General features: G+C 39.7%; 1 protein-coding gene across 1 annotated transcript in view; it reads left to right on the forward strand.

Moving 5' to 3' along the window:
* ALK (ALK receptor tyrosine kinase) overlaps positions 1-17,906 on the forward strand; it is a 302,985-nt gene that overhangs the window by 76,330 nt on the left and 208,749 nt on the right. The window contains 2 exon segments of the mRNA XM_051783577.1: positions 4,897-5,016; positions 16,210-16,374. Coding sequence (XP_051639537.1) covers positions 4,897-5,016; positions 16,210-16,374 — 285 coding nt within the window.

The following is a 17,906-nucleotide window of genomic DNA, read 5'->3' on the forward strand; positions in this document are numbered from 1 at the left end:
CATGGAACGAGCTTGCCCTTTGCCTTGTTCTCCAGCTACACCGTAAACAGAATTTGAATTTTGCTTCTGAATGTCATATAGACAATGAGCATATGTATGAGCATAGTTGAGTCTATGGATTATTCACAAAGCTTTTACTTGGGCTATTTGTTGTTTTTGATGCTGCTTGTTCACCTTGATATAATGTGTATTTTGCACTTTCATGGATGATTGAATATGTTTGAAGATGGGAAGAGGGGGAAAATGAAAGCTTCTTAGAGGTGGTGCGAGCACTGCTAGTGTGATTGTGAGGATCAGTTGTGAATTTGAGAGGGAATTCTCAGGCAATCTTTTTCCCTTAGTTTGCATACCTTTGCCTTCCCAAAAAAGTGAAACTAAGAACTTCTGTGGAGCTAGGAGATCGTCAATCCTTTGTCAAGGACCTCTGGACTTCTCACTTTCAGCTAGACAGAAGCAAGCCCAAACACCTTCCTGCTCATAGCCAGACAGGGCTTCTTAAATGCCAGGGTCTTGAGACCTCTTTTGCAAGATAGAGTTGTTCAGCTTCAGGGTCCTGCAGTGTTGCATCTGCCTCTTCCTTAGGATGTCCTTGGCCTGTCTCTGGTTCTTAGAAGCCTACAGAGGTTTCCTTACCTGGGGCAGTCAGCTCTCTGTAAGATTTTTTTGTTTCAATGAAATAAAGTTGCCTTGGTTCTGAGTAGTTTAGTCCTTCCTTTTCTTAATAGAGGAAAGATAACTGTGTAATATTCTTTCTGTGGAAAATTGCTACCTTTTACTTAGAACTGGAATAACCTTTTCTGAAATGTCAGGCTTTCCCAGAGACTGGAAAATCCAGATCTTTATGGCGTAATATCCTTCTGTGGGAAATTGCACCTTTTACTTAGAACTGGAATAACCTTTTCTGAAATGTCAGGCTTTTCCAGAGATTGGAAAATCCAGATCTTAATGGCGGCTGTTTCTAAGCACATTATTTTAATAATTGCTAATAACTGCTCTGTTGATTGCTGTTATAAATCAGAGCCACAAATACTACTAAAGCTGACTTATGATTTCCACACAAACAAACATGAATGATTTTGAGGTATTTTTTTAGATGCAGATGTAGCTGAAAGTAGGTATTGATCTCAGTTATTATCATTCACATCTATTGCAACTCTGAAATATAGAGGACAGGTACATGCTGGTTTGTCACCTCAGATTTGCCCCTAAAAAACAGTGAATAATACAGCTCAACAAAGTGAGAAAGCTGAATAAAGAAGCAATATCCAAAGGTAGTAATAAGCAATATTCAGTTACATGTAGATGCGTTTTTTGGTTAAAGGAAGCTTGAGTGTTTTGGTAAAAATTCGTTTACATTTCTACACTGCATGGAACTTTAGAAAACTATGTGTTAATTGCTGGGGATGTTTCTTCCTTCTTCCAGAAAAGACAAAAAAGGGAGTAAATCCTGTTTGTTTAAAAATTACCCAGGAGATAGCTTTTTTTGTTGTTCCACTTTTATGTGAACACGTTGTTCTATTAAAGAGGTATTTTTCATTAAAATAATACATAAATATTTTATTTAATGAATTTGTAGCCTTGAGGCTTCACTTCAGTACATGAGGCATTTTCTATTTTCTTTTACTGGAACTCTTGGTGAGCTGAATGAATTTCACATCCCCTAAGGAGATTCCTTTGCACAAGTTTAAAAAACAGAAATGTCATATGTTCTCTTCAGGTGCATGTTTCTTGCTGTGATGGAGCACCTTGGGTCAGGATTTGGCCCTGCATATGTCTTTAGGCAGGAATATAAAAGAAACCTCTGTTGTACCTTGCCATACTTCTGTCTACCAAAAATGGAGTTGTCAGCTTTCAGTTGCTAATCCATTAATTTCTTTTAAAGGTTAGGGTTGCTTTTGACAAGTGACAGAGTACCGTGGTACAAACAACTGGAATGGGAGGTTAACATATCTAAAAAGGAGACAAATTTTCTCAGTGCCTTCTGGCTTAAATTGTTTTGAAGAGGGGAAAACCCCTTTATTTTGTAAAATGACTAGAGTGTGGTCTACATTTGCATTATCCTCGTTGCACAAGAAGCATTTATTTAGCTGAAAAAATCTTCTGTTATTACCTTTCTGGACATAAAATGCCCTGGAGGGGGAAGAAGAAAGGTCTCTTCTTTCCCTAACCCATAGCTCACTCTGAAATCAAATCATTCCTCACTGTGAAGAGTAGCCTCTTGGCTATACAAAAACCTTTTACCCAGCATCTTTCTCTGAAGATAACTTAATTGGGAAAGATTCATAACTCCTGATACAATCTTCTTGTCTTCGAGTTCAGACCAATAGCCCAAGCAAATCATCTGAGTTGAAGTTCCAAAATTAATCCTAAAGAATATGAAAAAAAAAAGTTATTATGTTAAAGTGAACTGAACTGAATCCATACTGTTCTTTAAAAATAGAGAAAAACTTTCAATTTTTTATGTTATCTCTTATTCACCTCTTGCTGCTGATAGAGGGGAGGTTCATGTGCCTGGACTGCCTTGTCTTCTCTGCTCAGATGTCCAACTTTATTTTTTATCTCAATTTACTGCACACGTTGGCACCAGAGGGAACATTTCCACTTAGCTGGGGCTGAAGGTGGGCACAATTTCTGAAGAATGCGCTGTGGAGAGGCATTTTTGGAAACGTGAGAGGTGCCAGGGAATTTGGAGTAGTGTAGCTGATCTCTGTGGTACTGATTCCCAGGTAAGGCTGGTCAGGGTAGTTTCAGAGATTTAATTTTGAGTTCTGTGACTGAAGCACTAGGAAGAGAAATGCCCCTCGGTGTCGTTCTCTCAGATTACTTTGCCGTGAGAATAGAGGTGGGAAGCAGGTCAGTGTTTCAGGTTTGTGTGAAGTTTTCTCAGGATTGCAACCCCAAGTCTTGGCTCTCTGTTAGTGCTAAATGAATGACATCTGCATGCATTTGGGTCTGTTTGGGGTAAAGAGGCCTTGGAGTTCTTGTTTTTTGGGAGATCCATAATCTTCATTAAGGATATTAAATCATTCCCCATTTTGGAAGAGTCATTGGGTACAGGTGTTGTGTAACAGAGATATTGATACTGGTCAGACATCTCACATCACACAAAACACTTTGAAAACCAGCTTATTTCAGGAACTCATTTTTTATTAATATTCTTATTTTATTGATTATTTTATATTAGCATAAAAGTGAAGCACATTTGTAGGGAAAAAAACCCTGCTTTTATCAACTATTATAAGTGTTCTAGTGAAATCTGGCGTTATTTGCCACAACCAGCTTTATCAGGGGCTGCTGAAAGACGTGTCAACCATGTTTTGATGTTAGGAAGGAAAAGCCAGTATACAGATTATTCTGTAGTTACCTGTCAGTGACAGCTGAAGGCAGGACAGTAGGTTTGCCACCTACACTCATAACTCACTGTCCTGATTGTCTGTGTCCCTGTATTCCAGACAACAATAATGGGCGTTTAGTTATTGCACCATAACCTAGCATAGAGACCAGGTTTAATTGAGCCATTAGGGATATTAATTTTTTTCCACTCAAGAATGTTTTACAGTACAGTGTGGAGTTCATTTTTATCTAGAAGATTACTGCTCTAAGCAATGAGCAAGAGTTACAGCTCTTACATAAGAATGGTTATTTTTCTCTTGGTTTTGCTATAGTTATTCAGTTACAAGAGTATGCTAAAAATGAGATTGCATTGAGAACAAGATAGGGCACAACTAACACTTGGTATTTAAGCTTCTGACAAGTCCCTCTGAAATTTTCAAGTTTTACTTCAGTGGAAGTAGAAAGCAGGGCTAAGCAGAGCTTTTACAGTCAAAGCAGGGTTTCCCCGAAGTCTTCAGCCATTTACCTTGCTTACTATTATCCTCTTGAATATGTCTTTTATTATCAGCTACTATTTATTCATCTAACAGAACAGTTCATCAGCACTCTGAATCAATTATTACGTTAGTGAATGCCTATTTTTACAGAAAGTTTTTCCAAACTTTTTATTGAGAGTTATCACCAATTTATTTTTCTTTTTGCTATTATTACAGCAAAATTTAGCATTGCACTTAAAGAATTCAAGGAAGTAACTGAAGAGTTCTTACTTGGCAAAAATATTTGTTAATAGATCAAAAATGTACTTTTTATTTTCTCTCTGAATGCCAAATTCCTTATGGCTTGTGAGAAATCAGAAATCTAGAGGTTTATTTTTTCCATCCATCAAAGCTCCCAAACGCAAGTTTTGGCTTCCTGTATTTTTACAAAGTTAAATCCTACTTTTCCCCTGAGAACCTCAAAAAATGAGATCAGCATGCTCAAGATCCTGATATCTTCAGAAAACCCAACTTGAACATTAATGGACAAAATTTGTACTCTCAAAGCTTGCAGAATTCTACTTTGCTCGTTGGTCTCATATGTTATTTCACATACTGTTTCTGATCAGCTCTAATATTATCATGGTCCTGCAGAGTTAGTGCAGGTTTGTACAGAACCTCACCTGTTCTGGGCCACTGTGGTGTTTCAATCACCAAAAGCATCTTTGAGATGCATTGGGTTGTTGAACAGAAGATGGGTACATGTGTGCAAGATCTCCTCATGCCAGAAAAACTTACGAAAAACCCAGACAAACTGGGGGACTGAAAGGTCAAAGAGAACTTCAAATAAGTGGGAAATGAAATTTGACAGTTTTTCTAGGTGATGATAATTTTGCAATGTAAGGCAATTAGTCTCCTGTCTCCCTGTGCATTCCTGTATCAGGAAGGAAGAACCAAGTAGTTGAATATCAGTGCTTGCTGCGTATGGTCTGTAAAGTTGTTTAAGATCTTTGCACTTGATGTGTTGCATGCAAACAGGTACATCATACATAATGGGGTTTTCTCTCTTGTGTTTTTTTTATGAAAGGTCTGAGCACCTCGGATCACCCGTCAAGGAGCTCTTCTCTTCCTCCTGGTTACTCTGCTTGGAATTTGACCTGGGTCATGAGAGACACATCCCCTTTCTTCTCCCATAGAGGACGACACAGTGAGTAGCATGGATATGTTATCCTTGAGAGGCTGTAACTGACTGCCTAAGGTTATTGGTATAATACTGGAGTAAAACAATACAAGTCAAACGATCTGTGGTAAAATATCCATACTGTCAGCATCTGGAGGCACTAATAAGCCTTACTGTCCCTTACCAGCTGCCCCTGGAGCCTTCTCCCACCATGCCCATGGACCCAGGAGTCCCATTTCAGCCCAGCCCAGCCTGAGGTGACCTTGGCCATCTCTATGGAGGTGCCTGGTGACCTGGGCTGCCCCAGCCTGCCCTGCTCACTCAAAAACAAGGTCCCAGACTGTAACATTTGAGTGGTATGTTGGAATCCAGTGATATCATAAAGAGAGGAGCTGTGTACTGAACTTTTTTCTTTCCATCTCCTTTTGTAACACCCACCCATTCCAAAATCTGGGAATCTGTTTTCCTCCGTTCTCTGGTATGACCTGTTTACGGGCCATCCATAGCCATTCCACTGTGAAGTACAATGGTCCTAGTTAGGACTGGACTGCATAAGGTAATATCTAACGTGCAATCCAGAAAGTGACTGAAGTAGAATATATCTACTATATATCTACTACCAGTCTCCATGAGGGGAGATAAGGTGCTGAGAGGCTAATAAGATTTACTCACCCCGAGCCTGTAATTATCTGCTTGAGGGAAAAGTTTGACCTACCTATATGAAGGAGTCCCATATTTCTTCAAATTTATGTTGCAGCCTTTTATGTGTGCAATATATATTCCTTCCACTGGCATACAATATCTGCTCCTAGCTGTTGTATCTGCCTGAATGATGAGGACACACCAATTTCATTTTGGAAGCTACAGTAGTACAATCTTTTTTCCCTTACTTGGTTTTCTCAGAAGTTGCAAGAATGATTTTTAATTTACCCTTTATTACTTCTTCCTAAACTCTTTCAGTTTCCCAGTAATACTTTTCTAAGGGAAGGCTTTGTTCTTAAAACTTAAATGCATTGATTCCATCTGACAGCATCACATGGAGATAAATGTGCTGCATCTAAGCAGAAATGATTTATGATGATTTTAGCTGGTTGCACAAGACCAAATTCTACCATATTCCAACCACCTGTTTTGCAAGGAAAGGCAAGAATTTGATGAGGTGTTACACAAAATACAATCTTCAGTCAGGACAAGTCTAAACTGTTTTCTCCCTCAGTAGGTGTAATTCAGGACACGCACCTTGAAACTACTGGAGAATCTTGAAGATAAGCAGGGGTAATTTGAGGTTTTTTTAGCCTTGCAATTTAATGTTTACAAAAGTTGGCAGAACCTCCTTTAAATTAAAGGAGTAGCAGTAGCCCTCAAAGTCACTCATTTCAGGCTGGAACACTCCTGCCACTTCAGATTTGCAACACGCAGAGGACTGATGTGGATATGTGGAGTAGAGCCTGTAAACATAGCTCAAGACTGAGAGGGCACTTCTTAAAACCTCTATTCCTCTGCATACCACCTTCACCTTATACCCACCTGAATGTCTATTAGCAAACTTCCCAGGGATCTGGATTTCTGTCCAGAACTATGTACATGACAGGGGTGGACAGTGCCTTTCAGTAGCTGATTATTGGCCCTGGATGTACGAGGCTCTGTGAAGGTCATCAGACTCAGCAGAGCAAGGAAGAAGACAAAGTTACACCATCCAAACTCTAAGTGAGTACTCTTGTCCCAGGACACACAGTGGTTAATCCAAAATCACATGATAAATCATGAGCAGAAATAAAACCCAGCAGTCCTTTACTACTAGAGTGATTTCTTCTTCTGTCAGAAGCTTTCCTCACTTCTCCCAGCATGACTGATTACAGAGTGCTCAGTAAAACTTCTATCAAAACTTTGTTTGCCTAATCATCTGATGGGACCCATCTAATTAGCTGGCTGACATTGCTAGAGTGGGGCAATATTACTTGTCTTAATTACCTTTTCCCTATGTTCTGCTATTGGAGAAATCTCTGACTGAAGGAGTGAGTAAATTGACATGTAATATCCGTCTTCCTCTGCCAAAATAAGTTCTCTTTTCTTTTGCTCAGAATTAAAAATTCTAACAGACTGCCTCTGGTAGTTCTGGCAGGGACAGTGCCTGATGATATCTTTGAAACCATATGCAGCAATCCCAAAAGATAATCAGTGGCACAACAGGATACTTGAGTGATGAATTCACAAGACTTTTTTTCTATTTTGTCTAGAGATTTCTAGATTTGTCTCCATCTAAGCAGTCATCTCAAAGATGCAAAAACCATCCGCCTTTCAGAAAATAAAAACTAAAAAAAATGGATGCGAAGTCAAAATTATTTGGGAATTCAACCTGAGGGACAGGAAGAGACTTTAAATCTTCACATTTTTATGTATTTTTTTGTTCTCATGAGGTACACTCAGACTGTTTCCTGTGGCTAGAACAAACTTTTAATGCATTCTGCATATGTGGACTTATGGTAATGTATTAATCTCCCATTTTCAGATCTGATGGATCTCTGTCTTGAGGCTTACATGATTAACTGCACTCAGCCACATATTACATTTCTTGTCCTGGTTGGTTGAACGTTAATTTTCTCTTCTGTACAGGTATTGTATAAGAAATCAATTGTCCACCACATAAAATCTATTAAGCTTCTGTAACAGGGTTTCCAGACGACAGGTGCCCCTTTAGGCCTGTAAACCTTCAGGCAGTTAACACACCTCTCTCTGCCCCATCCTCTACATCCCCTGAGCCAACCCAACAGCAGTGAACCTGGAGCAGGATCCTGGCAGGGTACAGTGGCAACTGTGGAAAGTGCTACTGACTGGAGAAAAAATCAAATTCAATTCAACCCACTTAAACTCTGTTTTGAAAGAAGAACACATTTCATGAGAATAACAGGCATAAGTGTTGCCATGTTGGATCATTTAGGAAACAGGAGATGCCTTTTGCATTTTAACTCTTCTTATATCACTGTGCTGTTTGTGTGTCTCTTTGCCAGATTGTCTGTCTATTTGACTATTCTGAACCAGCTTTGTGCAAAAGTACCTCTCTCAGGCTTCTGCAATATAGATTACAGATTTTTTTTTTCCCTCCCTCTGAAGTTTAGGAAATAGTGATGTTTTGTATTCCAAAGTTAACTGGGACTAAAAGTCAGGGTAATTTGGCTACCAAATGACTAGTGTGCTTAAAAATGTCTAGAAAATGTGAGTTTAGCAGGGGAGGAGCACATACCTACAAGAATGCATAATCGTTCACAGCTTTGATTTAATAGGTACTAAAAGCCCAATCCAAAGGATGGCCTCTATTAACAACTTATTAATAATTTTGCTCAGCTCTCTGTCTTCAGAAAACTAATTTGACAGGGTTGTTGGGGGTTTTCTTTACACTTTCTAATGGAATATCATCTGTAATGAGTTCCTAATTTCCTGAATTGGGTTTGCTAACTAAAAAATAAAAATTCATTGGACTTACTTTACTGTGGAATAATTTGGGGTCATTCTCGCTGCGTATTTCGTGCTCAGTGGCACAGCAGCTGCTCAGCAAGGTGTCAGGTTATTAAATTTTTTTCTCTGGTGGGTCATGTGCAACTTGCTGAATTCAAATACTCATGCATGTATTCGAGATACCATTTCATTCATGTGTTTTGGATACCAAGTAGATACTGCTGACACAAAACTCCATGAATCTGAGCATCAAACGAAAGGGAGGATGGAGAGAAAGAGGGCACCATCCAGATGAATTCATGTTATGGTTAGGTTCCCATGACTACTTGTTTGATAATTCTGCAGCAAATCAGACTAATACCGACATCTTCAGAATAATAAAGCTATCATGATTCTTGGCTCAGCATGGCATAGTGAGATGCATGGATATGAACTGATTGTTACAGCAAGTTCTGTTCAGAAAGTGAGATAAAGTCAGGAGAGGAACAAGGAGAATGCTACTTCATCCCAGAGGAAAAAACAATCAATGCTTTCTTAGTAAAGATATTGGAAAAGTGATGTACCACCTTAACTCAAACACATCCTTTTTGCAATTCTAGAAGTACTCTAATATGGTTTTGGAAATAACATTGTGAATAGAATAGGGCAAGATTTCGATTAACAGCAGTTACTCACACCACATTAATAGAATTGAATTAATACATTAAAGTAGCAGATGCTGTGACCCCATATACACATGCAAGGATTCTTGTTTAACAATTATATGGTATTTTTGCCATGTGCAATGTTGCTGAAATCCAAAGGGAGGAAAATCAGGAAAAGCAGCATCTGTCTCACTAAACTGAAGGCTGTGCTAAGCAAGAAGGAAGAAAAAAATCTTATTAGGGAGAAATTTTTACTTTCTTTCAAGTTATTGTTTTCCTTATATCGTTTTTCATCTGCAGATAATATGCCTATGACAGCTCAACATTTTTTCAATAATAAAACATACAGTTAGAAAACAAATGTCTCTTCTCCCTGTCTCTCAAGTATTCATCTTCTCTAGAGATCTCTCAAAATTCATGCAAGAGGTCTCTTGTATGAATTGTCAAAATATGACAGTTCATCCAACCACTATTTTGTGCCAACTGGAGCATGTTTTCTAACAATCGCTGTTAGTCAGTACTTCATTTTTTTTGGCCAGAACTGGCATTAGAAGTGCACTGTCATGTATTGTTTCTGCTGCATGCATGGGAGACTTGGTGGGCAAATATTTCTTGTGTGGAGAATGAGCTCTGTCACTTCTTGGAGCAGGAGGAATGGAAAGGAGAGCTATTGCTCGTTGTTCTCCCAGCACCCCTTCCTCACACCTCTCTCTGTAGCTGTCTTGAAAGACTGTGCTTATAATTGATTGATGAAGGAGTCCTGGCCCTCTTCTTTGTAGTTTGATTTCCACTGAACAAAGCAGCTGTCAGAGATTTTGGTGATTCAGTCCCTGGTGCACGCTGAGGAGCTGGGTATATATAAAGCAGATGCTGTCATTTTTAAGGTTCTTTTAACAAATAGATGAATAGTTGTGTTGCTGTTTTCTCTAAGCAGTGGCCCATCCAGCAGTGGCTCACTCCCCAGAGGATTAATTTAAGTGCATCTGGCATGAGGAGAGCTCCACAGGGAGGCAGGCAGCTCGCCCTGCGCTGGGCATCCAGGCCCCAGCACTCTTCCCAGGGGGTTATTCCCTTTTCTACTGAACCTGTGAAATCATGCCTCCGGTGGGGCTCCTCCAAAACTCTTTTCTTCAGAATGCAATCTAACCTTAATAGCCCCTCCCAGGGGAAACCTGAGTGTTTTTCCGCCAAGGTGGGCATTGAAGGAATGAGCCACACTTGACCCTGCCCAGCAGGTACCACCCCTGCGATCTTGCCCTGGGTGCTGGGGAGAAATTGGCCACATTGAAGACTTCCTTGCTGGCAGCAAGCTCTGAGGAGCCCTTGGAGCCCTGCGACTGAACGTCGTCGCTGTGAGGGAACAGCAGCCTTCCTGTCAGTGAATTCAAGGTCGGGGGGGCGTACACCAAGGAGACCTGCTGGTGCGGAGGAAGGACACAGAGAGATAAACTAACTTGCACTAAGTAGCTTGAAATTAAAAGGAGGTCCCTGATGAACACAGGCTGCGTCTCAGGGCAGGGAGAGGAGCTGGCATGCTGCCCAGCTGTTCTCCTCACTGCTTCACTTGCAGGTGACTGAGGTTCATCAGATGGGATGGACCCCAAAGCCCTGCAGTTACAGAGTGATGCTATGGGGCTACTTGAGTGCATCCCCAGTTCCCCAACACCCCTGTCAGGGTCAGGCCATGCTGCTGCTCTCACACTTGTCAGCTCCTCGAGTGGCAGCCCCGAGACCAGGCAGTTATTGTTTGGCACAGGCATTTGCTAAGGGTAGATCCAGGGTGCCTGACAGGGATACATGTGGCATACTGTCCCTTAAAATGTACAGTTTGCCCTTTCTCATTCCTGAGCAATGGAAGGAAATAGGTGAAAACGTCTCTTGAGGCTTGCTTGCTCAGCAGGAACAAGGCAGTTAAACCCTGCAATTGTTTTTCCTCTTGAATTTGTGTGACCGCCAACACCTTTTCCCTTGTGCTTTTTTCCTGTGCCCTTCCTTCCTATTATGGATTCACTCATTTTAAATTGCTGCTGTATCTCCAGTTGCACAGGGAAAAGATAACGCCAGGAATCCATTTGCAAGGACTTTCACCCCTTCTTTGTGCCAGCGGGGCAACGCTCACTTCCAAGGACCTGGCCTTGATCCTCCTGGGTGTTCAGCAGGCTGGTGAGCTGACAGCCAGAGAGCAGAGTCTCCTACTTATGTTCTATTCTTGGGGAGAAATACTTATCGCTGCAGGCTTCTTTGTGACACCCTGCATGTGCACCCTGTGTTGGGGAATAGAAATGCAGAAAGTCCTGATGAGGCAATTGCAACCCTTAGATTGAATGGCCTGTGCCCTTTTGTACTCAAAGGGAATGGGAAGGCTTTAGGAACTGGCTCTGTCACTAGGATTAATAACTGGAAAATCAATTTGTCATTTCCCTGTCATAAATTAAAAGCTTATAGGCCTTATAACACGAGTAAAATAGAGGTTAGTGGGTATTGATGGAGGTCTCAAAGCTCACTCAGCAGAGCAGATCTCTACTATACAATTTAAATTATGTCTCCTCCGCAAGGAATATCTGTCAATATTTGTATTAAAAAAAGACATCCTGTGCAAGAATATTTTATCTGTTTCTACACCGCTGCTGTGACTGTTGCTGCTGAAAGAGGTATGTTCTTGAGGGAGGTTGTGGTCCCGATTTGACAGGTGTAAGTGACCTTTACATTGTGCATTTGTCTGTGGATGTAGTGTAAATTAGTCATGTTTAAGCTGATGAGGTGCCAGTGAGGATGTGCATCTCTAAGCTGATCTTGCTGAGAACAGAGAACCTCTGCCTGCTCCCTTGTCTGTGGCAGTGAGGTGAGAAGGCAACCACACCTTTCCAAAGGGGTGCCCAGCTGAGAGTAATGGAGGAGTGATTTGTAAGGGAGGGGAAAGGACCTTTTAAAGTCAGGCACATGTAGAACTGGAAAGGAGCAGTCTAAGAGGAAATTACCTGCTGGTAAGATCTTTGTGGTTGAAAGGAGATGTGATTTAGACCAAATAAACCAAACCTTTTTTTGGGCAGCTGAAGAAAGAATAATCAGAATAGTTTCTCAACAAGAACTGTTTTTTTTATATATCCCTTTAAACTAGTTTATTTTTGTTCTAAATAAGGCACGTTTCAGTGATGGGTGATTACACAAATAATCTAAGATGACCCAAAGAGCAAATGATCCATAATCTGACCTGCAGCAAGGTAATAGGATATTTCCCACAGATTACTGTGTTTTGGTTTATTATTCATATTACTATTTTAAGTCATTTGTTTATTAGAAAGCTCTAATCAGTTTAATTGAAACAGATATGGTTGCCAGATATTTTAGTTATTTGTGCATAAATTATTGCTGTTAGGTATGTGGGTTAAAAATAAATAAATTGAAGCAGTCACAAGACTCAAGCATCATCAGACATACACAGATTCCAGTGTCTTTTCAATTGAATAGTAACTTAATTTGCTTTTCATTCTATGGTTAGTATCCTGTATCTTTTTATGTACCAGAAGCTAAACTGATTGATGTCTAAGCCTTTCTTAAACGTGTTTTTACCTTAATTTGATTATAAGCATCACTTTTGTTTCTTCTTTAAAAGTGTAATGGTGAAATAGACCTCTAATAAATTATCTGTTCTGTCTCTCTTGTGTCCAGCAGTTGCAGATGAAAGAGATTGTTGGACGACGAGTTGTTTGGTTGGTTGGTTGGGGTTTTTTTAAATTTAAAAAGAGCTTTTGCTATTTTTTTGCTATATGGAACTTAAATTCATATAGAACCTTTAGGATCTGTGGTGTTAATACAGCTCTGGCGTAAATGCATTTATTGGGTGTAAATCTCTGTGACATCACTTTTAGAAAAACATCAGAAATCACAGAAAAAAGAAAAACATCCCACTTTACTGATTAGGCACACTATTCAAGTCCCAAAGCTCTGTATCTAGTCAATTTATATTGCTAGTAAGTTTAAAAAATAATCACTAAAAGTTGTGTTAGATTTAATTGCCTTCCTGCAGTGTTTGGTTTTTCAGTAAAAGGCAGAATGGCTTTCATTCAGCTTCCAAAGACACATGGCTTCTACTTTCTGTGCTTAACTGGGCAAGACAAGAATAAACTTGGTCTTGCATTTAAATGTTAAGACAAAAGTAAAGAAGGAAGGAAAAGCACTTTATTTTTTTATGCAGAGATGTAAAATTTGACGGGTGATTTGTGGCAGCAATTCAAATGTTATGAAGGTTCTGCATTTGCAAGTGTGGCTTATGTGGTCTTGTAGCAGCTAACACATCAAAACTAGCTTATCAGTGAAAAAAAAGTATTGTATACAATTCCTTTTTTATAAAGTATATTGCATTGTCAATAGTGAAGGACATTGTGAAAGAAGGAAAGCCTAAGGGTAGGAAGTTAATGTTAGGCTTAGAAGATTGGATGCTGTTTGCTGTGTTGCATCAGATAGCATTTCTTTGTCATCATTTCTTTGTACTGAATAGGATAATAGCACTGAAATTTGTGTCTTACACAGGACTAATTTAAATAAGAGCCTAAGAAAAGTACTGATATTCTGGTGATGTGAGGGGACTACTGAGTTCTGTAGAAGATGCAAGTATGTTTCCATTAAATCGCAGACACTGTCAGATGTAGGAGCCAAATCATCTCCCCCTCTTCCAAGGAAAAACCTGTTGTAAAGGACATTCAGCTTGACCACAGCAGGCATGTTAGATCATGCCTGCTTCTCTATAAGCTATTCATTGCAAGGGAAGGAGGTGGTATTGCTACATGCCTTATTTTTCTTTACTTTCCCCTCTTCAGGCAGAGCCTTTGGTTGTCTGCAGGGATCATAAGACTGAATGTGATGACTGTTATTTAGTCACATACCCCAATTAAGTTGTACCAGTTGTAGGTCAGAGGCCTGCTGTGTTAAGGGCTCCATAAGTGATTGATAGCTCTCTTCTGAGAATGGAATTCTGGAAAGTCGAATGGGGGAGCAGAGCTGGCTATTGAGTATTGACAATCAGACTGTCATGGGGGACTGGAGGAGGAAAATGAGGAGTGCCTTGTGGACATCCATGGAGGGCTTCTCTGCTTGGGTCAGGAGAGTAAGAGAGCACACAGGCTTCTGTTTCGAGCAGCTGGGCAGGAGAGGAGGGGAAGCAAGCAGCAACTTCCAGAAAGCTGAAGAAAGTATGAGGGAATCAGGATCAGGAAGAGAAGGCCACAAAGAATGAAGTAGTTGATTTGAAATGATTGTTCTTGCCACGTGTCATCCTTGGCTTGGGCTTTCCATTTCACCATCCTGTGGGTTCCATCAAAACAGTCCTTGCATGAACTGTGTTTCTTCCCTCCACCTTTTTTTTTCCACAGTACCCTAAAACACATACTCCTCAAGGTGTTCCCTGTAACAAAACTGTACAGTAATGACAATACATCTTCTCTAACATGTAGTTGAGCATTTGGTTGCTCTTTGATACAAAGTTTAATAGACTCCTAATACTTTATAGGGTTAAAAAAAAATTTGGGTTTGTTTTTCTTTTTTTTTTTAATTGGTAAAGACCATCTAAGGGACTTTAAGAAATAAGTGGTCTGAGGTTTGGGTATGATATTGCAATAGTAAACTGTATAGCATTAATATATCCACAGTTCCCTGCTGCCCAAATTGAAGTGTTCTTCATGTATCATGAAATTTATATTGATAACATAGAGGCCTGAAGAGAGTAGGGGCTTGTGCATTTGAATTTAAGGAAATGTGTGTAATCCTTGTTTCTGCTGCTTGTAGTGTATATGGATTTCTTACATTGTATGGTTTCCATGGCATTGTGAAGTATTCAAAATGCTGAGTGAATGTTAAAGCACCTGGTTAAGAATATCAAATATAAACTGGAAAAAGACTGTTCCTTCCAGCTTGCTGTTAAAACAGCAAATTAGCTGGGAAAAGTGTAGCAGGAGGGCAACGGTATTAACCTTCAGATTAGAAAATATTATATCACCAGGAGAATAGGCTGAACTACATAAATCTGTGCCCACTAAAGGAATTAGATGTTTAATAGAGAATGTAATTGAAGTTTAAAAAAAAAAGTTAATTTCACTAATGTCAATTCAGATTTTTTGTTTCACTTGCATAGCTATGGCAGGACAGTAGACAGTATAGAAAACTCGAAAGAACAGCTGGATTTTTTTGAAGAGCTTTTTCAAATAGATCTAACCTGTTCAGAACCAGTGAGTTAGTTCAGAAATAGTTTCTTTTTCTTACTGAATATTGTGTTGAGTGCTGACTGTGGTGATAAAAACAAATGTATACAGGAAATTCCAGACAATTTTATGTTCTTGACAATTAAAAGTAAAATCCTTTAAGGTTATCATTGCATGTTGTGTTAAACAACTTGAATTATGGTGTAAATTGGACCCTGGGAAGTGAATCATAGTTGCACCAGCAGAGTAGTGGGTTTCTGAAAGAGAAACATCTCAAAAGGAATGTCTATGTTGGAGGCAGATGCTGGCTGTACTACCTGGAGGCTGAAGTTTTGCAGCTGCAAGTCAGGTTTCTGCTGCTTCTGCTGCCTCACTAAAGTGTTTCAAATCCAGAGAGTCAGAATGTTGCCTGGTGGGTACAGTCCCTATGGCTGCCAGCACATCCCATATGCCCAGGATATATGACTTGCTTTGTAGAGACCTGTGTTCACTGAGATGAAACATCAATGTGAAGAGTGTTAGTAGTCTTTGCACTACACTGGTCGTGGTTGAATTTGAACCACCACTCCAGGAGACATTGGCTTTATGTTCCATTTTATCCATTGACTAATGGATATCATTCAGTCTGGATGATGTCTTTCCCTGCTTTAGCCTGTACTGCCCTTTTAGCTGTCCTGAAGGGGAATAACTGGCTCTTGGGCCTTCCTTTTGAGGCTGCTGCCTCCATAATGAACCTCTCTGTGCAGCACATTCAGGCACATATTTGCCTTTCTGTTTATTGAATTCTTCTATTTCTTTCTAACTCATTATGGAAAAAACCAAGCCCTAACTTACTAAACTATAAAATTAGTGTGTATACGCATCTTCTAGCACAGAGGGAGCTGAATTTAATTAACCTGATATGTTTTATGTCTATTTTCTTTTTCCAGTATTTGACTGCAATTTTGAATCTCCTTGTGAGCTGGAATATTCCTTTACCTCAAAAGATCAGGAAACCCCCAACAACGCCTGGGTCAGACTGAGTGCAGAGGAGATCTCACAGCTAAACATCCCAGATGGGCCAGAGAGAGATCACTCTGAGAGTACACCTAAAGGTAAGACAAATACAACTATTATGCCTTTAGTGTGGTAGTTAGTTTTAAAAACAAAGCACCCATGCTCCCACCCCCAAAAATAACCCTCACAAAAAAAACCAAAACCCCACCCAAACAAACACGTCCTCCTGAAATGCTAAAGACAGCTATAATCCTTTTACTGCAGCAGATGATGAATGCAAATGATGTGACAAACAAAAGAGGGTCATTCTGCACGAGAGATCTGTTTTCATCTAAAGGCGACCTTCATCATCTATATGGGAATCAAAGCATCAAATATAATATTGTGTAAAATCCTAATTGGGCTGACCCATGCCATGGATGGTATTTGGATGAGAACTATCCTATGGTACCTGTGTTTAAGGTCATTCAGTGTTTGGAAGAGTTTAGCCTTACCTTTGCTCAACGTCCTGTGTACTGCTTGCGTATTTGCAGACCATTTTAGGCAATATCTTGTGTCCAGGGCTTAGGTTCTCTGTTTGGTAAGAAAGCAAAAGATGGGGTTTGTCCTTAATATAAGGAAAAAAGATCCTGTCTTTAAAGAGAGCAAGGAAGCCTGAAAAGAAGAGAGTGCAATAGATTTTTCTCCTTTCTTGGAAGAAAATTTGATTTGTTGGAATTACTTTTCCTGCTAGTGATCATATCTGTGAACAGCAGCATATTTCATTAAGATTATAAGTTCTGAAAGATTTTTAGATATATCTGTGCTCTTCTAACCTTAGGAAAGCAGCAAAATCCTTAACATCCTTTTGGCTGTTAGTGACATCTGCTTGAAACCTCTCCCTGTAAGGGTCAGGTGGTGTTGATAAGAACAGAACTACAAAAATGGAAATGGGGAAGTTAGGGCTACAGGCTTTATGCAGAAAAACAAAGAGATGTCAGGAAGGACGACGAAAATTATGAGGGATAAGTTTCCATACTAGGAAAAACTAAACAGACAAAAATTCTTTATTTTGTCTACAGTGGTAGGACTTAGTAGTCTTTAAAATGCACATTGAAGAGCAGTGGAAAGCAGCTGTGAAGTTAGTGAGTTCCAGGTATAGAACAAGTGAGTGGAGATATTTTTCATGTAGCACCTGAATAAACTGTGCAAATAAGATACATGAATTAATGTTATGGGGGCCAGAAGTATGCATAAATTTAAAGAAAGATCAGATTAATTCTTGCAGAATACATTCATCACTGCTTGTTTAATTCAAATTTAAGACCTCTTATATAGAAAGCTGCAAGTGAAAGGATCCTTTTCTTAGTAGCCAGCATCAGAGATGGCATTTGACTTTGCAGAGCTGCAGTCTGACTGCTCGTAGCAGTTGTTATGTTCAGGTGAATACTGAGGAAATTTTCAGTACTGCTTTTCGTTGATATTCTGTTTTCTCATCCATATCAATAGTATAGCACTTTTCCTCAGATAGCCATTATAAATTAACTTTTAAGGCCCATTGATTCATCAGCAGACCAAGTCATTTTGGCGTGATCTGTGTCGTGTGTAAAGCAGATGGACCACATTTGTGCTGCAGGCAAATATCTTCTAA

This window comes from Manacus candei, unplaced genomic scaffold (genome assembly GCF_025592945.1).
Source record: "Manacus candei isolate 608988 ecotype Guabito, Panama unplaced genomic scaffold, ASM2559294v1 h1tg000017l, whole genome shotgun sequence".
Taxonomy (NCBI): Eukaryota; Metazoa; Chordata; class Aves; order Passeriformes; family Pipridae; genus Manacus; species Manacus candei.